This window comes from Anomaloglossus baeobatrachus, chromosome 10, assembly GCF_048569485.1.
Source record: "Anomaloglossus baeobatrachus isolate aAnoBae1 chromosome 10, aAnoBae1.hap1, whole genome shotgun sequence".
Taxonomy (NCBI): domain Eukaryota; kingdom Metazoa; phylum Chordata; class Amphibia; order Anura; family Aromobatidae; genus Anomaloglossus; species Anomaloglossus baeobatrachus.
Window position 1 is genome coordinate 136,015,443 of NC_134362.1, and position 25,196 is coordinate 136,040,638.

Below are 25,196 nucleotides of genomic sequence, written 5' to 3' on the forward strand. Positions count from 1 at the left end.
TCGAAGCAGTAATCTTTGAGAAATGTCTTTGCTGCCTCATCCTTAGTTTTTCCTCTTTTTCCAACTTGTTTTAGTGGAGGGACCACTGGATGCAGTGTGTATACTTCCTGCCAGAGGAAAAAAAGGTGACTGAAGGTGGGGAGACTTGTCTCATCGCTCACCAAGATGACTACTGTGTGTGGTACAACTTGACAAACCCAAGGTAATTGCAGCACAAACTGTAAAGCCGGTTAGATAAATTATAAACTTCTAATCAATATTAATCAAACAGATGCAATATCATGGAAAGAGAGTTTCAAAGCCATGAACCACACTATGGCCTATCTCAGAGAATTGACCACTACTAAAGATATATACAATACAGGCCAAAAGTTTAGACACACCTTCTCATTCAATGAGTTTTCTTTATTTTCATGACTGAAAATTGTAGATTCACATTGAAGGCATCGAAACTATGAATTAACACATGTGGAATGAAATACTTAACAAAAAAGTGTGAAACAACTGAAAATATGTCTTATACTCTAGGTTCTTCAAAGTAGCCACCTTTTGCTTTGATTATGAGCTTCAAGAGGTAGTCACAGGAAATGGTTTTCACTTCACTTCACAGGTGTGCCCTGTCAGGTTTAATAAGTGGGATTTCTTGCCTTATAAATGGGGTTTGGACCATCAGTTGTGTTGTGCAGAAGTCTGGTGGATACACAGCTAATAGTCCTTCTGAATAGACTGTTAGCTGCTTTTTTTCTTGCCATAATACAAATTCTAAGTAAAGAAAAACGAGTGGCCATCATTACTTTAAGAAATGAAGGTCAGTCAGTCCGAAAAATTGGGAAAACTTTGAAAGTGTCCCCAAGTGCAGTGGCAAAAACCATCAAACGCTACAAAGAACCTGGCTCACATGAGGACCGCCCCAGGAAATGAAGCCCAAGAGTCTCCTCTGCTGCGGGGGATAAGTTTATCCGAGTCACCAGCCTCAGAAATCGAAGGTTAATAGCAGTTCAGATTAGAGACTAGGTCAATGCCACACAGAGTTCTAGCAACAGACACATCTCTAAAACAACTGTTAAAGGGGTTATCCGGCTTATTTTGACTTTTTTTTTATTATTACCCTATTGGGCTACATTGGGGCAGGTAAGTAGATAGAGACCACTTACCTGCCCTGCTGTCAGCCCCTCTCCCCCGGCTCAGATTGGTCATGTGACCGCTCCTGTTGCGATTTTGCTGCTTCTGGTCTTTTCATGTCAACATTGGCAGGACCATTTTGACATGCAAATCTGGGAACAGCATGTTGCCGCCTTGCTGGGCTGTACAGTGCGTGGAGTCCCCGCCCCCCCTTTCCTGCACCTTCCCACACATTCCCCCGCACCCCGTTCTCTCTGCCAGCAAACCCCAGCTGCCTATTTGTACCCGGCTGGCAAACAAAAATATAGGGAATCCCTTTTGTTTTGTTTTTTTTAAATTATTTCATGAAATAATTAAAAAAAAAAAAATGCTTTCTGGGCACCCCCGCTGCGAATTGCAGTCCGCAGCCACCCCAGAAAATGGCGCTTTCATAGAAGTGCCATCTTCTGGCGCTGTATCCAACTCTTCCAGCTGCCCTGGTGACGGGTGGCTTGCTGGGTAATAATGGGGTTAGGGCTAGCTGTATATTATCAGCTAGCCCTAAGCCCGAAATTCATGGTGTCACGCCAATATTAGACATGGCAACCATGAATTTCTAGTGAAGATACAAAAAAAACCACACAAAAATATTTTTATTAGAAGTAAAACACAACACAATTAGTGACTCCATCTTTATTGAAATAAGGAACCCCCCCTCCGTAGTAATCCTGGGTCAAGGGTCCCGCGCCGTCCAATCCGGATGCAATATCATCTGATCGGTTTGCTGGAAGGCAAAGCAATCAGATGATGTGTCAGGATCAAGGATGTGAATCACATTACACAGTAGCTGATTGTATAAATGGCTTTTATACAATCATCTGAAGCATCAGTGCAAAAAAAAAAAAAAAATACTCACTCGTGCTGATTACCGGCGGCTCCTGGAGCGGAGTCTGATCCCGTCCGATCGCTGCAGGAGCTGCCGGTAATCAGCTGATGAAGTCTCCTGATGGCATCGGCTGATAGGTGAAGCCGGCCGGGCGCCAGCGTCACCGCGAGACTTGCGATCAGCTGATGCGGCAGGTGACCGCGTCAGGTGATCCATCGCCAGGTCCTGCAGCCATCGGACATGCTCGGTGACACTGCACACAGCCGGAGCGGCGGTATCGGGAGAGGAGCTGGGAGCGGACATGGCACCGGGAGTCTGCAGACACATGAGTATGACTTTTTTTTTTTTCTGCTGTTCACTTTTGATTTCACAGCTGCCTCTACCTTCCGCCCGCCCATGGCGCCGCATGGGAGCTGACATGGCGCCGCATGGAAGATTGAAGCAGCGGTGGCGGTACCGGAAGGATTCATGCTTCTGTGCTTACTGACAGAAGGAATCCTCTTTCTGTACATGTCACTTTACTACCCACCCCTTGCGTTTATAGCTGCGTTTTTAGTCATAGAAACGCACTAAAACGCAGCTATATTTGCAATTTGCGTTTTTCATTGCATTTTTGAACATCTCATTGAACTCAATGGGTGGAAAACGCAGTGAAAAACGCAAAAAAAATTGACATGCTGTGTTTTTGTGTGCAGCACAAAAACGCTGCTGAAAAAAACGCTGTGTGCAGACCAGGGCTGTGGAGTCGGTAAGCCAAACCTTCGACTCCGACTCCGACTCCGACTCCTCAAATTCTCTTGCACCGACTCCGGCTCCGACTCCGACTCCGGCTCCGACTCCGACTCCTACATATATTGCTTATAGTTAGGTGAAAAATTTATTGTAGTACATGAATATGTGTATGTGAACATCAGACATTTAATAATTTTTATGATACAATAATCAAGATATTTGGATAGAACATAAAATATATTTATTGGAATACAACTTTAGAACACAAAAAACTGTAATAAATTGTAAATATGTAATACACTATGTAATATACAGTAGATTACATATATATCTTGTGTGTGTATATACACTGTGTATATATATATATATTATATATATTACATATTTACAATTTATTAGTTTTTTTGTGTTCTAAAGTTGTATTCCAATAAATATTTTATGTTCTATCCAAATATCTTGATTATTGTATCATAAAAACAATTAAATGTCTGATGTTCACATTGTACTACAATAAATTTTTCACTTAAATATAAGCATTATACTAAATGTTGTTATTTAGTAAAATATTCAGCACATTCTGCATTGCACTCCTGTCCCCAATTTATTATATATTTTAGGAGTCGGAGTCGGTGCATTTTATACCGACTCCGACTCCGACTCCACCAAAATGAGCTCCGACTCCGACTCCGACTCCACGACTCCGACTCCGACTCCACAGCCCTGGTGCAGACTGCAAAAATGAAAGCTCATAGACTTTGCTCGGGAAGCAATGTCACAGCGTTTTTCTGAGCAAAAACGCACCCGAAAAACACCGCGAAAAACGCACTGTGTGAACTTACCCTATAACACCATGAGCACAGGCGGAGGAGGGACACGCTGTTACAATCATTACCTGCGGTGACGATCTCCTGCTTTCCTGATGTCAGCGCTCTCACTGCCTTCTATGCCCGCCGCGTTCTCACATTAAGTCTCGCGGGCGGCCCGAGACGGTCTCTAGCGGTGACTTCACGGGCTCCCACAATTCTTCGCTGTGAACGCGGCGGGCATAGAAGTCAGTGACAGCGCTGACGTCAGGAGAGCAGGAGATCGTCACTGCAGGTAATGATCTCATCTAACCTCCTGACAGCAGCGCTAGTCATACCCTGCAGTGACCTGGGCTGACCTATTGATGTTAGCTCAGGTCACTGCATTGCTCTCCCAGCCAATGGGGAACATTCTGTTCTTCATTGACTGGGACAGTGACTATGGTATGGATATGGATGGCGTCGTGGGACCCCCTTATTGGATTACGCCGGACCCGGATTTGATTGTTCTTTTCAATAAATTGGTGAAAGAGGGAATGTTTTGGGGAGTGTTTTTTCAAATAAAAAATTTTTTGTTGTATATTATTTTTTTTTTTTTTTTTAATTACTGACTTGGTTGGTGATGTCTGGTATCTGATAGACGCGTGACATCATGAACCTCAAGGCCTGATGTCAGGTGACATTACACATCTGGCATCAACCCCATATATTACCCCGTTTGCCACCGAATCAGGGCACGGGATGAACTGGGGCGAAGCGCCAGGATTGGCGCATCTAATGTATGCGCCACTTCTGGGGTGGCTGCGGCCTATTTTTAGGCTGGGGAGTGTCCAATAACAGTGGACCTCTCCCTAGTCTGAGAATACCAGACCACAGCTGTCCGCTTTACCTTGGCTGTTGATCCAATTTGGGGGGGACCCCATGTTTTTTGTTTTAAATTATTTATTTAATTTAAAATAACAGTGTGGGGTGCCCTCTGTTTTGGATTTCCAGCCAAGGTGAAGCTGCCAGCTGTGGTCTGCAGGCTGCAGCTGTCTGCTTTACCCTAGCTGGCTACAAAAGATAGGGGGGATCCCACGTCGTTTTTTTTTTTTTAGTTTTTTTTTTTTATTTATTTTTTGGCTAAATACAAGGATAAGCACCCTTTAGTGCCACATGAAAGTCACTAAAGGGTGCCATCTTAGAATATGCAGGGGGTGGGACATCATATATGTCTTTCTCATCTATTTATCTATCTATCCATCCCTCCATTCATTCATCCCTCTATCCCTCTGTCTCTATATCTACTCATCTATTTATCTTTCTTGCTGCTTCCGTTTTTTGCGGTCCGCAAAAAAAACGGAAGACACACACGGATGCATCTGTGAAAAAAATGGACAGTTTTCTGCCGACCGCAAAAACGGAACGGTCATGTGAATGTAGCCTACATGTGTTACCTATGGGGGTAGGGTTTCGGTACAGAAGGATGGTGGGGGGGGGTCGATGCAGTGCGCCGTGTGTGTGTGGGGGGGAGGGTTGCAGAGCCTTATGTGGTGTGTGGTGCAGAGCCCAATCTGTGTGTGGGGCGCAGAGCCCGATGTATGTGTGGGGGGGCGCAGAGCCCGATGTATGTGTGGGGCGCAGAGCCCGGTGTGTGTGGGGCGCAGAGCCGTGTGTGTGTGTGTGTGTGTGTGTGTGTGTGTGTGTGTGTGTGGTGCAGAGCCATATCTGTATGTGGTGTGCAGAGCCCGATGTGGTGGGGAGTGCAGAGCCATATGTGTGTGTGGTGCGCTGAGTCCGATGTGGTGGGGAGTGCAGAGCCCAATGTGGGGCTGTTATTTCCAATGCTGTAGTGATAACAGCTCAGTGCTGGGGCAGAATACTGACAGGAAATGTGTGTAAAGGGGGCGGGCAGAGGGCGAGGCTGGACATTGGGGTGGGGCTCGACAGTGATGCTGGGCTGTGCCAGCTCTGACTGGGAGGTTTAGCACAAGAAGTTATCATGTTTGCTTGAGCTGAATGTAAACAAAGAGCTGCAGAGAATAAAGGGATAATTCAAGAGAAACAAAAGTCAGAAAACAAAAAATAATGTAGGGGTGTTTTATATGACATACAGCACAGATAAGCTCAACATTTTTTGGTAAGCTAATGTCGGATAACTCCTTTAAGAGCCTTCATGGTAAAATAGCTGCTAGGAAACCACTGCTAAGGACAGGCAACAAGCAGAAGAGACTTGTTTGGTCTAAAGAACACAAGGATTTGACTTTAGACCAATGGAAATCTGTGCTTTGGTCTGATGAGTCCAAATTTGAGATCTTTGGATCCAACCACCGTGTCTTTGTGCAGCGCAGAAAAGGTGAATGGATGGACTCTACATGCCTGGTTCCTACCGTGAAGCATGGAGGAAGAGGTGTGATGGTGTGGGGGTGCTTTGCTGGTGACACTGTTGGATTTATTAAAAGATGAAGGCATACTGAACCAGCATGGCTATCACAGCATCCTGCAGCGGAATGCTATTCCATCCGGTTTGCGTTTAGTTGGACCAGCATTTATTTTTCAACAGGACAATGACCCCAAACACACCTCCAAGCTGTGTAAGGGCTGTTTGACTAAGAAGGAGAGTGATGGGCTGCTACTGCAGATGACCTGGTCTCCACAGTCACCAGACCTGAACCCAATCGAGATTGTTTCTGGTGAGCTGGACCGCAGTGGGAAGGCAAAAGGGCCAACAAGTGCTAAGCATCTCTGGGAACTCCTTCAAGACTGTTGGAAGATCCTTTCTGGTGACTACCCCTTGAAGCTCATCAAGAGAATGCCAAGAGTGTGCAAAGCAGTTATCAAAGCAAAAGGTGGCTATTTTGAAGAACCTAGAATATAAGACATATTGTCAGTTGTTTCACACTTTTTTGTTAAGTATTTCATTCCACATGTAGTAATTCATAGTTTTGAAGCCTTCAATGTGAATCTACAATTTTCAGAGTCATAAAAATAAAGAAACTTTTTGAATGAGGTGGTGTGTCCAAACTTTTAGTCTGTACTGTACATCCTACAATTATTAATGAAGTCAAAGGTCCATATTAGAATATCATTTTTTACAGCCACTTTTTGGGGAATATAGCCACTGACGAAGCCCACGAGAAACCTGCTTCAGGCTGGTAGTCTGTAACTAAACACAGGGGGAAATGGGTAGGCAATCATTGTTTGGACATCTTATTACATTGAATAGGTTGTCAGCAGTTATTTCTTCAGCGCTCTATTGGGAGACCCAGACGATTGGGGTATAGCTACTGCCCTCTGGAGGCCACACAAAGCACTACATTAAAAGTGCAAGGCCCCTCCCCCTCTGGCTATACCCCCCCGTGGTATCACGGGTTCTCCAGTTTTAGCTTTGTGTGCGAAGGAGGTCAGACATTCCATGCATAGCTCCACAGATTTTAGTCAGCAGTAGCTGCTGACTGTTTCGGATGGAAGAAAAGAGGACACATATAGTGTCCCCAGCATGCTCCCTTCTCACCCCTGGATGGTGTTGTAAGGTTGAGGTACCTATTGCTGGTACAGGGCTGGAGCCTGACATGCTGTTTTCCTTCCACATCCCCTTGTAGGGCTCTGTGGAAGTGGGATCCTGCCGGCCTCTCAGCTCTGATGCCGGGCTCCATCCACAGACCCATTAGAACCTGATGGATTCGGAGCAGGAGTACGATCAGGGACAGGGCCCTGCATCTTACAGGTACTCTGTGTCCCCGGCAGGCACAGACACACTCCGGGCTGGCTGGGTGTTATAGTGCGCCGGGGACCGCAACGTGGAGTTGGTGTCCCTACAGATTACTGGGGGATTGTTTGTGTTTGGGAACGCAGCGCCGACCCCCTCTGGACCGGGCGGCGCTGCTGTGACTTGTGGTGCGCCGGGGATCCGCCGTCCGCGCTTTTACGGCGGCGGCGGTTATAACTTTAGTCCCCGGCTTTTTGGGCCTAGGACGCCGGCAGCTCCGTTTCGTTCCCGCCCCCACCCTGTCATTCAGGGTAGGGGAGAGACGCTGTTCGCAAGCAGCGACGAGGGCTGGAGCCTGATTTACATGCTCCAGCCCTCTCACTTGGCACAGAGGGAAGCAGGCTTCCCGCTCTTGGCCAGGAACGCCCAGGGCCCGCCCCCCTTCCTCTCTCGAGACGCCGGCAGCCATTACATGCATGCCTGGCTGGAGGAAGGACGCAAGGCTCTGGGAGACCTGGACTAGGGGCTATCTGGCGACCACACACCCGCTTTTTAAGCGGGCGGTAAGCGATTTTTCTGTGCTGGTCCCTCTAGTGCCTCACTGTGTATCAGTGTACTGGATACAGTTATATAGATATTGTATTTCTTGCACTGTGAGGTGCGCTTCTGGCTGCATATCCCAGATCGCTCTGTGGAAGCAGCAACATGTCATCCTCAAAACGCAAGGCGGCCAAGGCAAAAAGGGCTGTGTATACTGCGTGTGCTGCATGTGGGGCTAATCTACCAGCAGGCTCTGATGACCCCCATTGTGTGCAATGCTCCGACCCGGTGCTGCTTCGCCAGCCGGAGTCGGGAGAGGTAGCGACCCAGGCTGAGACGCTTGTAAGTTCTGCCCCGGTGACAGGGACGGACTTTGCAGTTTTTGCAGATAATATGTCTGTATCTATGGCAAAAATCCTTGAGACCTTGCAATCTATGCATGGGGCTCAGTCTCTGGGCACGGCGAGGCCTCTGTCCTCAGGTCCCCCTTACTTGGAATGTATCCAGCCCACAGGGGGGTCCCCGGCTTCACAGGCCGAGGATTATGACTCAGATGATGGCCCCAGCCACCCTAAGCGAGCTCGCTGGGAAAGACCCTCGACGTCTTCACACTGCTCAGGGTCTCAGCGCAATCAGTCTCCCTGTGATGTGTCTGATGAGAGTGATCAGGAATCCACTCCTGGAACCCCTCTCAACCTGGATACCCCGGATGGGGATGCCATGGTAGACGACCTTATCTCAGCCATCAATAGGCTGTTGGATATTTCTCCCCCAGCCCCTTCAGCAGAAGAGGCGGCTGCGGAGCAGGAAAAGTTTCGTTTCCTTTATCCCAAGCGTAAATTGAGTGCTTTGTTAGATCACTCTGACTTCAGAGAATCAATCCAGAAGCACGACGCTCACCCAGAAAGGCGTTTCTCTAAACGATCTAAAGATACGCGTTTCCCTTTCCCCCCTGAGGTGGTCAAGCGCTGGACACAGTGTCCAAAGGTAGACCCCCCGATTTCCAAACTTGCAGCTAGATCCATAGTTGCAGTGGAGGATGGCGCTTCACTTAAAGATGCCAATGACAGACAGATGGACCTTTGGTTAAAATCTGTCTATGAAGCTATAGGCGCGTCGTTTGCTCCGGCATTCGCAGCCGTATGGGCACTCCAGGCTATTTCAGCTGGCTTAGCAAAAGTGGATGCTATCATGCATCCAGCAGTGCCGCAAGTGGCGCACCTTACCACGCAGATGTCGGCGTTTGCGTCTTACGCTATCAATGCGGTCCTAGAATCTACCAGTCGCACCTCAATGGCGTCCGCCAATTCGGTAGTTTTGCGCAGAGCCTTGTGGTTAAAGGACTGGAAAGCAGATGCTGGTTCCAAAAAATGTTTAACCAGTTTGCCGTTGTCTAGAGAGAGACTGTTTGGCGAGCCATTGGCTGACATCATTAAGCAGTCCAAGGGTAAAGACTCCTCTTTACCACAACCCAGAACACCCAAACCTCAGCAGAAAAAGTGGCAGCAGAGGTTTCAGTCCTTTCGAGGTTCGGGCAAGACACCATTTACCTCGTCCAAAGGGACTCAGAGGACGCAAAGAAACTCAGATTCGTGGCGGACTCACACACGCCCCAAGAAAGCAAATGGAGGTACCGCTTCCAAAGCGGCTACCTCATGACTTCCAGCCCCCCCCCTCCGCATCGCCGGTCGGGGGCAGGCTCTCCCGCTTTTCCGGCATTTGGATGTCACAGGTCAAAGACCGGTGGGTGACGGACATTTTGTCTCGCGGGTACAGAATCGAGTTCAATTCTCGTCCTCCAGCTCGGTTCTTCAGAACCTCCCCACGTCCAGACCGAGCAGATGCTCTGCTGCAGGCGGTGGATTCCCTAAAAGCGGAAGGAGTGGTTATCCCAGTCCCTCCTCAGGAACAAGGGCAAGGGTTTTACTCCAATCTCTTTGTGGTTCCAAAAAAGGACGGCTCGTTCCGTCCTGTTCTGGACCTAAAACGGCTCAACAAACATGTGCACGCCAGGAGGTTCCGGATGGAAACCCTCCGCTCTGTCATTGCCTCAATGTCCAGAGGAGACTTCCTTGCCTCAATAGACATCAAAGATGCTTATCTCCACGTGCCAATTGCTACAGAACATCAACGTTTTCTACGTTTTGTGATAGGAGACGACCATTTTCAGTTCGTAGCTCTTCCATTTGGTCTGGCGACAGCCCCACGGGTCTTCACCAAGGTCATGGCGGCGGTGGTAGCAGTCTTGCACTCTCAGGGACACTCGGTGATTCCTTACCTAGACGACTTATTGGTCAAAGCTCCCTCTCAGGAGGCATGCCAACTCAGCCTGAATGCTACGCTGGAGACTCTACAGTCTTTCGGATGGATCATCAACTTTCCAAAGTCGATCCTATCACCGACTCAGTCACTAACGTATCTTGGCATGGAGTTTCAAACTCTAGCAGCGATAGTGAAGCTTCCGCTGGACAAGCAGCGGTCACTACAGACAGGGGTGCAATCTCTCCTGCAGGGCCAGTTGCATCCCTTGCGGCGCCTCATGCATTTCCTAGGGAAGATGGTGGCAGCCATGGAAGCAGTTCCCTTTGCGCAGTTTCATCTGCGCCCACTTCAATGGGACATTCTCCGCCAATGGGACGGGAAGTCAACGTCCCTGGACAGGAAAGTCTCGCTTTCCCAGACGGCCAAGGACTCTCTACAATGGTGGCTCCTTCCCACATCATTGTCTCAGGGAAGATCCTTCCTGCCCCCATCCTGGGCAGTAGTCACGACAGATGCGAGTCTGTCAGGGTGGGGAGCAGTATTTCTCCACCACAGGGCTCAGGGGACGTGGACTCCGCAGGAGTCCACCCTTCAGATCAATGTTCTGGAGATCACAGCAGTGTATCTTGCTCTACTGGCCTTCCAACAGTGGCTGGAAGGAAAGCAGATCCGAATCCAATCGGACAACTCCACAGCGGTGGCATACATCAACCACCAAGGAGGGACGCGCAGTCGGCAAGCCTTCCAAGAAGTCCGGCGCATTCTAATGTGGGTGGAGGACAGAGCATCCACCATATCCGCGGTTCACATCCCAGGCGTAGAAAACTGGGAAGCAGACTTCCTCAGTCGCCAGGGCATGGACGCAGGGGAATGGTCCCTTCACCCGGACGTGTTTCAGGAAATCTGTCGCCGCTGGGGAGTGCCGGACGTCGACCTAATGGCATCCCGGCACAACAACAAGGTCCCGGCATTCATGGCGAGGTCGCGCGATCAAAGAGCTCTGGCGGCAGACGCCTTGGTTCAAGATTGGTCGCAGTTTCAGCTCCCATACGTGTTTCCGCCTCTGGCGCTCTTGCCCAGAGTGCTACGCAAGATCAGATCCGAGTGCAGCCGCGTCATACTCGTCGCTCCAGACTGGCCGAGGAGGTCGTGGTATCCGGATCTGTGGCATCTCACGATCGGTCGACCGTGGTCACTGCCAGACCGACCAGACTTACTGTCCCAAGGGCCGTTTTTCCATCAGAATTCTGCGGCCCTGAACCTGACTGTGTGGCCATTGAGTCCTGGATCCTAGCATCTGCTGGATTATCTCAGGGAGTCATTGCCACAATGAGACAAGCTAGAAAGTCGAATTCGGCTAAGATCTACCACAGAACGTGGAAGATTTTCTTGTCCTGGTGCTCTGCTCAGGGAGTGTCTCCCTGGCCATTTGCATTGCCCAAGTTTCTTTCCTTCCTGCAATCGGGGTTAGAAAAGGGCTTGTCGCTCAGCTCCCTTAAAGGGCAAGTTTCGGCACTATCCGTGTTTTTTCAGAAGCGTCTAGCACGTCTTCCTAAGGTGCGCACGTTCCTGCAGGGGGTCTGTCATATTGTGCCCCCGTACAAGCGACCGTTAGATCCATGGGATCTGAACAGGGTACTAGTTGCTCTCCAGAAGCCGCCCTTCGAGCCTCTGAAGGAAGTTTCCTTTTCTCGGCTGTCGCAGAAAGTGGCGTTTCTTGTTGCAATCACATCGCTTCGGCGAGTGTCTGAGCTGGCAGCTCTGTCATCTAAGGCTCCCTTCCTGGTGTTCCACCAGGACAAGGTTGTGCTGCGCCCCATTCCGGAGTTTCTCCCTAAGGTCGTATCCTCTTTTCATCTTAATCAGGATATTTCCTTGCCTTCTTTTTGCCCTCATCCGGTTCACCGGTATGAAAAGGCCTTACGTTTGCTAGATCTGGTGAGAGCACTCAGAATCTACATTTCCCGCACGGCGCCCATACGCCGTGCCGATGCACTTTTCGTCCTTGTCGCTGGTCCGCGCAAGGGGTTGCAGGCTTCTAAAGCCACCCTGGCTCGATGGATCAAAGAACCAATTCTAGAGGCCTACCGTTCTGCGGGGCTTCCGGTTCCTTCAGGGCTAAAAGCCCACTCCACCAGAGCCGTGGGTGCGTCCTGGGCATTACGTCACCAGGCTTCGGCTCAACAGGTGTGCCAGGCAGCTACCTGGTCCAGTCTGCACACTTTCACCAAGCATTATCAGGTGCATACCTATGCTTCGGCGGATGCCAGCTTAGGTAGAAGAGTCCTGCAGGCGGCAGTGACACCCCCGTAGGGGAGGGCTGTTTTGCAGCTCTAACATGAGGTATTTATTTACCCACCCAGGGACAGCTTTTGGACGTCCCAATCGTCTGGGTCTCCCAATAGAGCGCTGAAGAAGAAGGGAATTTTGTTACTTACCGTAAATTCCTTTTCTTCTAGCTCTTATTGGGAGACCCAGCACCCGCCCTGTTGTCCTTCGGGATGTTTTTTTGTTGTTTGCGGGTACACATGTTGTTCATGTTGAACGGTTTTTCAGTTCTCCGATGTTTTTCGGAGTTAATTTGTTTAAACCAGTTATTGGCTTCCTCCTTCTTGCTTTGGCACTAAAACTGGAGAACCCGTGATACCACGGGGGGGTATAGCCAGAGGGGGAGGGGCCTTGCACTTTTAATGTAGTGCTTTGTGTGGCCTCCAGAGGGCAGTAGCTATACCCCAATCGTCTGGGTCTCCCAATAAGAGCTAGAAGAAAAGGAATTTACGGTAAGTAACAAAATTCCCTTCTTCCCATATATACAATTGTACTTTATAATTTCATTATTAACAATAAAGCTAATAATTTTGTGGATTGTTGATTCACATTATTTTTGTGCCTAATGGTATTACTACTTTCTCCTTGCTGCCAATTGTATATTTTGTATCACTAGTAACTGATTTAATAAAAAATTGTTAATTTTATAAAATGGGCATGTGACAACATTAAAGGGAACCTGTTATGTGTAATATGCACCCAGATCCACGAGCAGTTCTGGGTGTATATTGCTATTCCCTGCCTTATCATCCCTGTATACACCAGCATAGAGAAAGAGATCTTTAGAAAAAGTATTTCTAGAGATCTTTTGCTGTATGCTAATGAGTGAGAGGACTACCCCCCTGGGTGATAGTTCCCCTTGCCAGTTGGCTCATTAGCATGTTAGTACGCCCCTGTGGGTGTGCTAACATGCTCATGAATACGCAGCGTCACAGGATGGTCTCACTCACCTCTCCCATTGCGTCCGACGCTGGATTTTGGCTCAGTGCGCATGACCCCAGACTTGGGTCATGTGCACTACTTCAGTTTGAAGGCAGCACGGGTACATCCAGTGTCATAGTGCGCATGACCCAAACTCCGGGGTCATGCGTACTGAGCTGAAATCCTGCGTCGAACGCGATGGCAGCAGAGAGGTGAGTGAGATCATCCTCTGACACTGCACATTCATTAGCATGTTGGCACGCCCACAGGGGTGTACGAACGCCCAGGGGACTAGTTCCCGCGCTCATTAGCATACGTTAAAAGATCTTTAGAAATACTTTTTCTAAAAATTCCTTTCTTTATCGTTCCTTCCATGGGAGACCCAGACCATGGGTGTATAGCTAGCGCCTCCGGAGGACACACAAAGTACTACACTCAAACGTGTAGCTCCTCCCTCCGGGCTATATACACTCCCTGGATGACAGTCTACCCAGTTCAATGCTTTGTGTTTCAGGAGGATACACACACTTGCATTCTCTGATATTTTTTCATTTCTATTTTTTGATTTTCAAGATAGAAGAAAAGCGGGTCCAGTCTGGACTCCCGGCATGTCCCTTCACACCCCACTCAGTCGGCGGTGCTGTTAAGGTTGACTTTACAAGGCTGGAGCCTTCACATGCCGTGCTCCTTCACATCCTCTGAGAGGCTCTGGTTGGAAGTGGGAGCCATCACGGTCCTCTCTGCTTGCAGGAGACCGGTCTCCATCCGCAGCCCTGTCTGGTTCCTGCTGGAAGGAGCGTTCCTCCCCCCTCAGGGACATGGCCCTGCGTCTCAAAAGCTAAGTATTGAGACGTTTTTTTCAGGGTCCCGGGTACTTTTATTAGGGGGACAGTATGTGTTTGATCGTTACTGTAAATTCCGGCCGGTTCTGGGGATTTCCCCTGAGAACCGCGCCGAAGGTGCCTGCTCGTCGGCCGCATTTTAAAATCTAGGCCCCGGCTTTAGTTTGGGCCTAGTTTCGGTTTCGGCTTCTCTGCATGTCATGCATACAGGCGCCGCCCACCGCTCGGCCAGCAGAGGGGAGGGCACTCCTCTCTGGGGAGATGTTCCCTCCCCTGTATCTCTCTCTGCATCTCTCCCTGGCCCTCCGTTTTCCCACTCTTGGCCTAATACCCGCCCCCCTCCTCCTTCCAGCGCCATTTTCTCAGCGTTCTTACACTGGACGGCGCTGGATGCTGCAGCTGCTGCTGTTTAGGAGGGCTGACGCTTCACTTGGGCTTTGAGCTGTGGAATCCGGAGGGCACACAGAGAGCGGTCTGGTAAGCCACAACCTCTGGTTGTGGGCTTTTTATTACACTCTCAGGACATTCTACAGGAGTGTTTGCTTGCTGCAGAACTTCCACCTCAGCAGCATGTCTGTCAACCGGAGCAAGGCTGCAAACATGTACGCTATATGCACTGCATGTAAGCTCATTCTGCCAGAGCCAAGCACATACCCACATTGTGATGCCTGTGCTAATATGGTTGTGTCTCAGCCTGGAGTCTCCTCAGGGGTTCCTCCGGCTGCTTCGGCCCCGGTGGCTGAACCCCCGGCTTGGGTAGCATCCTTTACACAAGCTATTTCCCAGTCTTTTGCTGACTCCATGGGGCAGCTGTCCCGGACACTGCTGACCATGCATCAGCCCCCTTCTCAGGGTGCTTCGGCTGCTCCTAGCTCTGCAGAGCTCTCAGAGCATGTCCTAGGACCCCATCCCCCTAAACGGAGACGCAGGGACCCTTCTCCTTCCTCTTCCCACGGCTCTGATTCACGTGCCGAGGTACAGGGCGAGGAGGATTCGTTTACTGTGGGCTCAGACGCTACCTCTATGTACCCCATTGACTTGTCTGAGGGTGATGCGGATGTTAGTGACTTGATTGCGTCCATTAACTCCGTACTGAACCTCAATCCACCAGAGTCAGAGGAACAAGCCTCTCTGGTAGAGATGCACCAGTTTACCTCACCTAAGAAAGCTAGGAGTATGTTTTTTAACCACTCCAGCTTTCAGACTACTGTTACCAAACCCAGGGCCTGTCCTGACAAACGTTTTCCTAAGCGTAGTTCAGATGACCGTTTTCCTTTTCCACCAGAGGTGGTTAAGGAATGGGCCCAGTCCCCAAAGGTGGACCCTCCGGTGTCCAGAATCTCAGCCCGCACAGTCGTAGCTGTGGCTGATGGCACTTCTCTTAAGGATCCCACTGACCGCCAGGTTGACCGTTTGGCCAAGTCTGTATATGAGGCGGCAGGAGCTTCGTTCTCCCCGTCTTTTGCGGCAGTGTGGGCTCTCAAGGCAGTCTCTGCCTCTCTGGAGGAGATACATTCCCTTACCAGGGACTCTATTCCTGAGAGGGATGCCTTAACTTCTCAAGCTTCGGCTTTTGCATCCTACGCCATGTCTGCCATCCTGGAGGCTTCTCACCGCACGGCGGTGGCCTCCGCTAACTCCCTCGCGATCCGCAGGATCTTGTGGCTTCGAGAATGGAAAGCAGACGCTTCCTCTAAGAAGTACCTTGCGAGTCTCCCTTTTGCTGGGTCCCGGCTGTTTGGGGAACAGCTGGATGACATAATTAAGGAAGCTACTGGCGGGAAGAGTACTTCCTTGCCTCAAACTAAAGCCAGGAAACCTGTCCAGGGCAGGATCCAATCGAGGTTTCGGTCCTTTCGTTCCTCTAACTGGTCATCCTCTAAGCCCTCGACCGCGTCCACTACCGCAACCAAGGATCGTAAATCAAACTGGCGCGCAAAGCCGCGTCCTCAAAAGACCGGAGGAGCCGCTGCCACTAAGGCAGCCTCCTCTTGACTATCTGGCTGCGCCAGCAACGTCCTTGGTCGGTGGCAGGCTCTCCCACTTTGGAGACGTGTGGTTCCAACACGTCGCCTATCAGTGGGTGCGGGATATCATCTCCCACGGCTGCAGGATAGAATTTTCTTCCAGCCCGCCAAACAGATTTTTTCTGTCCACACCCCCCTGCTCCAAAGCCGCCGCCTTCTCTCAGGCCGTGGCATCCCTGCAGGACAACGGGGTAATTGTTCCGGTTCCCGCCCGGGAACGGTTCAGCGGTTTCTACTCAAACCTCTTTCTAGTCCCCAAGAAGGACGGTTCCTTCCGGCCCATCCTGGATCTCAAGCTTCTCAACAAGCATGTTCAGGTGCGGCACTTTCGCATGGAATCTCTGAGATCGGTCATTGCCTCAATGACCCAAGGAGATTTTCTGGCATCCATCGACATCAGAGATGCCTATCTGCATGTGCCTATTGCGGTCTCGCACCAGCGTTGGCTACGCTTTGCAATCGGAGAGGAACATTTCCAATTCGTGGCTCTTCCCTTTGGCTTAGCCACGGCCCCTTGAGTGTTCACCAAGGTCATGGCAGCAGTGGTTGCGGTCCTGCACCTCCAGGGGTTGGCAGTGATTCCTTACCTGGCCGACCTTCTAGTCAAGGCCTCATCCAGTGTAGACTGCCAGCGGAGTGTCTCTCTCACTGTCGCCACGCTAGTTCAGTTTGGGTGGCTTGTCAACCTGCCCAAGTCCACTCTGACCCCGACCCAGGTACTTATGTACCTAGGGATGCAATTCGAGACTCTGCCGGCACTTGTCAAGTTGCCCCTAGTCAAACAGCAGTCCCTTCGTCTGGCGGTGCGCTCTCTGCTGCGGCACCGCCGTCATTCCATCAGACACCTCATGCAGGTGCTGGGTCAGATGGTGGCGTCAATGGAAGCGGTTCCCTTTGCCCAGTTCCATCTGCGTCCCTTGCAGCTGGACATTCTCAGCTGTTGGGACAAGCGGATCTCTTCCTTGGACAGGCTGGTGGCTCTGTCATCACAGGCCAGGAGCTCCCTTCAGTGGTGGCTTCAGCCCCTCTCTCTGTCACAGGGACGCTCCTTCCTGACTCCGTCCTGGGTGATCCTCACCACGGATGCCAGCTTCTCCGGTTGGGGAGCAGTATTTCTCCATCACCGAGCACAGGGCACTTGGACTTCGTCCGAATCAGCCCTCTCGATCAATGTGCTGGAGATCAGAGCTGTATTTCTAGCTCTCCTAGACTTTCACCACCTCTTGGCGGGCAAGCACATTCGGGTTCAGTCGGACAACGCGACAGCGGTTGCCTACATCAATCACCAGGGCGGAACTCACAGCCGTCTGGCGATGTTGGAGGTTCAACGAATCCTCCAGTGGACGGAGGACTCCAAGTCCACCATATCTGCAGTCCACATCCCAGGCGTGGAAAACTGGGAGGCCGATTATCTCAGCCGTCAAACCGTGGACAGCGGCGAGTGGGCCCTGCATCCGTCAGTGTTCAGATCGATCTGCCGCAAGTGGGGCACTCCGGAAGTGGATCTAATGGCATCCCGGCACAACAACAAGGTTCCGGTTTACGTGGCTCGCTCCCACGATCCTCAAGCCTTCGCAGCAGACGCACTGGTTCAAGATTGGTCTCAGTTCCGTCTGGCCTATGTGTTTCCCCCTCTAGCGCTCTTGCCCAGGGTTCTGCGCAAGATCAGAACGGAGGGCCGTCGAGTCATACTCATTGCTCCGGACTGGCCCAGGCGAGCTTGGTACCCAGACCTGCTCCGCCTGTCCGTAGAGGTGCCGTGGCATCTCCCGGACCGCCCAGACCTTCTCTCTCCAGGTCCGTTCTTCCGCCAGAATTCTGCGGCTCTCAGATTGACGGCGTGGCTCTTGAGTCCTGGATCCTGACGGCTTCAGGCATTCCCTCTGAGGTCATCTCCACCATGACTCAGGCTCGGAAGTCTTCCTCGGCCAAGATTTACCACAGGACTTGGAGGATTTTCCTGTCCTGGTGTCGCTCTTCCGACCATGCTCCTTGGCCGTTCTCCTTGCCGACCATCCTGTCTTTTCTACAGTCAGGTCTTCAGCTAGGTCTGTCCCTCAATTCCCTCAAGGGACAGGTGTCGGCTTTGTCGGTATTGTTCCAGCGGCGTATCGCCCGACTGGCTCAGGTGCGCACCTTCATGCAGGGCGCATCTCACATCATTCCTCCTTACCGGTGGCCCTTGGATCCCTGGGACCTTAATCTGGTCCTCACGGCCTTACAGAAACCCCCTTTTGAGCCTCTCAGGGAGGTTCCTTTGTCTAGACTTTCACAGAAAGTTGTTTTTCTAGTAGCCATAACTTCTCTCAGGAGAGTTTCTGATTTGGCTGCGCTCTCTTCGGAATCCCCCTTTTTGGTGTTTCACCAAGACAAGGTGGTTCTTCGTCCGACTCCGGACTTTCTCCCTAAGGTGGTGTCTTCTTTCCACCTTAACCAGGACATTTCATTGCCCTCTCTTTGTCCGGCCCCTGTGCATCGCTTTGAGAAGGCGTTGCACACCTTGGATTTGGTGCGAGCGCTCCGAATCTATGTATCACGCACCGCCGTTTTTCGGCGGTGCACCTCACTTTTTGTGCTAACCACGGGTCAGCGCAAGGGTCTCTCTGCTTCTAAACCGACCCTAGCTCGTTGGATTAGGTCGGCTATCGCCGATGCCTACCAGTGTTCTCAGGTGCCTCCCCCGCCGGGGATTAAGGCGCACTCGACCAGAGCTGTCGGTGCCTCCTGGGCTTTCAGGCACCAGGCTACGGCTCAGCAGGTTTGTCAGGCTGCCACTTGGTCCAGTCTGCACACTTTTTCGAAGCACTACCAAGTGCATGCTCATGCTTCGGCAGATGCGAGCTTGGGCAGACGCATCCTTCAGGCGGCTGTCGCCCATTTGTGAAGTTAGGTTTTGCCTACTTCTCAGTTTGGTTTATTTCTTTGTCGCTCCATTGGGAGACCCAGACAATTGGTGTATAGCTACTGCCTCCGGAGGCCACACAAAGTATTACACTCAAAAGTGTAAGGCCCCTCCCCTTCTGGCTATACACCCCCAGTGGGATCACTGGCTCACCAGTTTTGTGCTTTGTGCGAAGGAGGTCAGACATCCACGCATAGCTCCACTGTTTAGTCAGCAGTAGCTGCTGACTATATCGGATGGAAGAAAAGAGGGCCCATACTAAAGGGCCCCCAGCATGCTCCCTTCTCACCCCACTCTTGTCGGGTGTTTGTTAAGGTTGAGGTACCCATTGCGGGTACAGAGGCTGGAGCCCACATGCTGTTTTCCTTCCCCATCCCCTTAGGGCTCTGGGTGAAGTGGGATCTTATCGGTCTCCAGGCACTGAGACCGTGCTCCATCCACAGCTCCTGGGAATCTGCTGGACATGGAGCGGAGTATCCTCAGGGACATGGCCCTGCTACGTTAAGGTACTCTGTGTCCCTGTGGGGACCGCGCACGGACACACGGCAGCATTGCTGGGTGTGTTAGTGCGCCAGGGACGGCGGCGCTGCCCGCACTAGTGCCATCGCACACTACAGCTTGCTGGGTGTGTTAGTGTATTAGGGGACTACCGCGCTAACCGCCGTTGCCATTTTTATTTCGGGCGCGGCTGGGACTTGTGGTGCGCCGAGGACTTCCGCGCCGACCAAGGCTTATATGCCGGCCGCGCTTATCACTCGAGTCCCCGGCTTGCGCGGCCTAGTCTCACTTCGTTTCCGCCCACAGACCTGCCAGTCAGGGTAGGGGCGTAACGCTGCACAGCACGGCAGCGCTGAGAGCTGGAGTATGCTTTGCATACTCCACCCCTCTCACTGGATGCACGGTGAATCCGGCAGCGCTGAGAGCTGGAGTATGCTTTGCATACTCCACCCCTCTCACTGTGTACACTGTGAAGCCGGATTCCCGCACTTTCTCAGGCACGCCCACGGCTTCTTCCTCTGCACAGGATGCCGGCAGCCATTCTTGTCAGTGTTTTCTGTAGCGACAGAAGAGACAAGTTTAGGAATCCCTGGCAGGGATTCGGATAGTCACACAACCGCTGTGACCAGGCGTTAATAATCTATAGGAATCACTGCACTCTCTTAGAATAAGAAGGTATCAACAGATTCGTTTTTGTGCCAAAAATCTTTTTTATTATTATTATTCAAAAAGAATTTCTTTCAATCATAAGATAGTCTAAGTGAAGATGGGACGTTTCGGCCCAATAACGGGCCTTCTTCACGCCAAAAACACTAAAAAAATACAAAAACAGACAACAATCAATATATACACTATGTTACAGGGTTAACATGAAGACAGTGAAGCAAATATACAAAAGCACATGTAGAAGTATTAACATGTCATGCTTGGATAAAAATGCAAAGCACAGTAATAAAAGACATACTGGAAGTTTGTCACAAAGGTAAGTATGTATAGAGGAAAAAAGAGAAGAAAGAAGAAGAAGAGCAAGAGGAAAACAGGCAACATTGTGGTCTATGTGGGTGGTATACCATACCTCAGTAGCTACGGGGAGATTGTTTCAGGTTCAGTGCATGAAAAGAGATTTTGTACAGAAGGGGTATCTTGTAGAAAAGGAGTATCTAGAAAGGACCACAACTCTAGTTTATTAGCTCCTGTACTGGACGTCTTAGAGACCAGATCCTAAGGAGGAGAAGTGCAGGTATAAGTAAACAGGAGTATTAGATAAACATTCAAACTTAGTATGGATTTATTATAGAGGTTTTTTTACCTTAATGGCATTTGCGTACACCCTGTCAGAGTGAGTTATAAGAAATTCTGAAAGCCGGGCCAATGACCAATTATATTCACCTTGTGAATCCTTTAAAAGATTCAGCACATGTAAAATTAAAGGTCCGAGCACTTAAATTGGTAGATATGAGGCATATATCATAAATACCTTGTGGTTTAGAAGGTTCAGTATAGTAGTACTTGAATTGGCAGGTTCAGACCTGGGACAAGTGGTCTATGAGGAAAAGAATGAAACTGACTACCAGCGCCACCTATTGGTACAATAATTTAAAGACTAGCTTATAATGTATATACTACCTCAATAAAGCTGCTATAGGATCCTATTTCACTTCTGTGCATAAACACTTGAGTAAGTATTCTGACTTGTGTACTCTAGGAGATTTAAGCATACATAATCAGAGGGGTATACACCGATCTCTCACTAGCTATTGTAATATATATTGTCATTACCTTCAAACCAAGGTGTGTGTCAGAGGTTGCATGGTCCGGAAAGTTATTAGTAATGCCATAGGTATTGTGGTAAGCTGAAACAAGGGTGATCATAATCAAGGCAAGTTCAATCAATAGTATAGAAAGAGCTCCCATTAGATCTTTCTGGGTTACCTGAGTTTCCTTGAAATAATGGGTACAGAGTGGTCAGTGCCTCTATGGTAGAGAAAGAGGGAAGAGGTGTTATTATACTCCTGCCGTTTTTGGAATATTCCTGCCGTTTTTTGAAAGAAGTATGTGCACCTAGTTCCTGAAAGCAACCTACCTCATCGCCGTCTTCCCAGACTGTGGCTGATTGCGCCCTGTGAGCCGGCTTGCAAGCTCATTTAGCATCGCAAAACCGGAAGTGGCGTCAGACGCCGGCGCATGCGCAGTAGCGATCTGGAATACTATTAGAATGTATAAGGTACCGTGTGGTCTGTAAAAGAGGCGCCTGCGCATGCGCAATGGGTGTTTTTATATACTTCAATACAGGCCAGTGCTGGGAAGACGTGAATGGAGATTGACATTTGTTGCCTGCATAATTATATTACAGAAAGTGAAAAGAAGCGATCAAAGATAGTCAGGATAGGATCGGAGGTGTGTAAGGACATGGAATTCCATCATGAAATACTCTTTTAACAATATAGAAATATAGAAATATATGTGGATTATCCACATAGTTACATGGAGAAATGTTATTCCCTGAATTAGGGAGGGGGAAGTCACATCCCACTGAAGTTCTGAGAAACAAGAGAAAGGTTTTTTTTCCTTTTGGAATTCTGGATACAAATCAACCTTAAGAAATGTCCATACACAGTCCATCTTCATAATGTGTATCGGATTTGACCTGGAAAGGAGATTTTTTCTTTTTTTGTTTTTTTGGGGGGGAGAGAACACAGTGAAGGTCCCAATACATTAGAAGCAAGCATACGGCTATATTAGAGAATTATATAGGGTGAAATTTATACATTACCAGCTATTAGTGCGTGCACAATGGTAGAGGAAAATGTGACATTTCTTAGGTTTTCTGGAGGGAAAAAAGAAAGGATAGTTAGAATAATCCTAAAATTAGTCTCCTAAAGTTCAGAGAGGTCTCTTATGAACTAGGCCAGTCTATTTCTCTATTTAGACCCTTTGGGGTTAGGGTCTGTAACTTGTATATCCAGAAACTCTCTCTTTTTTTCAAAAGTTCTATATGATTTCCTCCTCGTCTGGGTCTATGTACCCTATCAATAACCTGGTAGCGTAATTGTGCAACACTATGTTTTGCTTCGTGGAAATGTTGTGGAATGGGGAGCCATAGTTTACCGCATCTGATTGTGGACTTGTGACTGGCTATTCTATCGCCTACGTGTTGGATGGTTTCGCCTACATATAGTAAGCCACATGGGCACTTGATGATATATACCACAAAATTGCTTTCACACGTAAAGTACTCCTTGATTGGAAAACTCTTACCCGATCTCGGGTGCACAAAATGATCTCCTTTAATCACATTGGAACAGGATGCACAGCCTAGACATGGAAATGTACCAGTGCGTCTTGGTGTAAGTACTGTTTGTAGGATATTCTTCTCACTCCCTATGTCTGCCTTAATTAAAGAGTCCCTGATGTTTTGAGGTCTCCTCTTGCACATTAAAGGTGGGAGTAGGAATGGTGTTATTTCCGGGTATGCTTTTCTCAATAAGGGCCAGTGGTGATTGATAATACTGTAAATCTTTGGCATCGATGGATGATGAGTATGTACGAAGGGTAGCCTCTCTACTGTCTGACACTTTTCTGATGGCGTAGATAATAGCGCCTTCTCTCTCTCATTTGTTAATAGGGTTTCTGGATATTTTCGTTCCAGAAACCTTTGTGTCATTTCATCTAATCTTAGATTTTTTGTGGTTTCCTCAGAGACTATTCTCGTGATTCTCTTAAATTGTGATCTGGGCAAACTGTCTTTAGTAGATTTTGGGTGGCAGCTAGTATATAACAACATACAGTTGCGATCTGTTGGTTTCCGATAGAGGTCTGAGGATAATTGTCCACTTTCATCCTTTCTTATGTAAGTGTCAAGAAAATTGATCTCATCTTGGTGGTAATTTAGTGTAAATCTCAACTCCGGCCATATGTTATTAATGTGTCTATCGAAGATCATGAGGCTGGTGTTGTCCCCTTGCCAAATGCAGAAAATATCGTCGATGAATCTGACCCAAATGAGGGTCAGTTCGTCGAAAGAAGGATAAGAATATACATATCTGTTCTCAAAAAAATCCATGTAAAGATTTGCATATGCCGGGGCTACATTCGAGCCCATTGCGGTCCCGTGTCGCTGTATATAGAAATCGTCCCTAAAGAGAAAATAATTCTCCTCTAGTACTATGTCAAGTAGGCCCATTATGAAGTCCCTTGAGTCCTGGCTTAGATCAGTTTTTTCTAAGGCAAGTTTTGTCGCCCTAGTACCTTTACTGTGAGAGATTGATGTATATAAACTACTCACATCCCATGTGCACAGAAGACTGTTCGGAGAGGCTCTTTGAAGGGTTTTAATTTTTAGTAAAAACTCATTAGTGTCCAAAATATGAGATCTGGTGTTTTTTGTCAAGGGGGTTAGTATTTTTTCCAAATAGATAGAAAGCGGTGACAGGATTGATTCTGTGGATGCCACAATAGGTCGACCTGGGGGATTATTGAGTGTTTTGTGAACTTTAGGGAGTGTGTAAAAAACAGGTGTTATCGGGTGTGTTTTTGTAAGAAAAGTGCGGGTTGTTTGGTCAAGGACACCTTTCTCTTGGTATGTGGATAAAAAGTTCTGGATTCTTGTTTGAATTTTAAATACTGGATCTGAGGAGATTCTCTGGTAAGTCACGGTGTCATTCAGTTGACGTTTTATTTCCTGTATGTAATCGTGTGTATTTTGGACCACAATGGCACCCCCTTTGTCAGCTGGTTTCAGAGTTATGGACTTATTGTTCCTAAGTGAGGTTATAGCAAGCCTCTCTAGGGCACTGATGTTATTTCGTGTGGGGAAGAAACCCAACTCGTGTTCATGAATCTTATTTTTTACATCCCGATCAACTAGATCTATAAACGTCTCCACTGCATGATTCGTTTTAGGTGGCATGTACTGGCTAGGGTTACGGAGACCTAGTGTTTTGATACTGATTTCCTTAGGAGGTGGTTCAGAAACGGGGTTCTGAGAGGGGTTAATACCAAAATGAGTTTTTAATCTAACTGCCCTATAGAATCTCTGCATATCCTTTTCAAGTGTAAAGGAATCCCATTTCGGTGTAGGGCAAAAAGTGAGACCTTTATTAAGGACAGTTAATTCATTCGGAGCTAGAGTATAGTCAGAAATGTTGATAACTAGATTGGGACCCTCACCTGTGATCTCAACGTCATCCCCCATTCTCCGCTTCCGCCTCCTCGACCGCCTCGTTGGTTGGGTCTTCTTCTGCTTGGTCCTAAAAAAGATGTTGTATTTGGAAGGCTGCCGCCGGATTCGCTGCCGGAAGAGGCTGAGTGATTGTAAACTGGTTGTCTCCTCCATTGTCTTGTGTTGGTTTGTCCTTCGTTCCACCTATAAACTCTGTTGTTTAGATAATCGTCTGTATCCCTTTGAAATTTCTGTCTCTTCTTTTCTTCCAGACCTTTTTTGAAATCCTTTAGTGTATCCTCGACTTTTTTCTTTAAAGAAGCCAGGTCCCCTGGGGTTAGACTATCCGCTAATTGAGTTTCAATGCTTATAATTTTCTCTTTTGACTCCTTTATGGCTGTCTGGAGATATTCCACTGTCAGCACAATTAAATCCAAAGAGCACTTATTGAGAATCTGTTGATACTTCTTACAATAACTCTCGTTATTAGAGAATAGCGTAGGCC

At 48.8% G+C, this 25,196-nt stretch overlaps 2 protein-coding genes across 6 annotated transcripts in view; one reads left to right on the plus strand and one right to left on the minus strand.

Annotated features, from left to right (window-relative positions):
- PRMT7 (protein arginine methyltransferase 7) overlaps window positions 1–25,196 on the plus strand; it is a 285,356-nt gene that overhangs the window by 119,150 nt on the left and 141,010 nt on the right. For all 5 annotated transcript variants that reach the window (XM_075325675.1, XM_075325671.1, XM_075325672.1 and 2 more), the window contains exon 10: window positions 75–202. In XM_075325675.1, coding sequence (XP_075181790.1) covers window positions 75–202 — 128 coding nt within the window. The remainder of the gene's footprint in view (window positions 1–74; window positions 203–25,196) is intronic.
- Window positions 20,236–25,001, minus strand: LOC142254567 (uncharacterized). Its single transcript, XM_075325678.1, has 9 exons — window positions 24,700–25,001; window positions 22,304–22,357; window positions 21,463–21,504; window positions 21,310–21,383; window positions 21,157–21,231; window positions 21,008–21,073; window positions 20,840–20,929; window positions 20,606–20,751; window positions 20,236–20,342 (listed from the first exon to the last, which is right to left on the minus strand). Exons 1-8 carry the CDS (start codon window positions 24,863–24,865, stop codon window positions 20,614–20,616), a joined length of 705 nt encoding a protein of 234 aa, XP_075181793.1. The 5' UTR covers window positions 24,866–25,001; the 3' UTR covers window positions 20,236–20,342; window positions 20,606–20,613.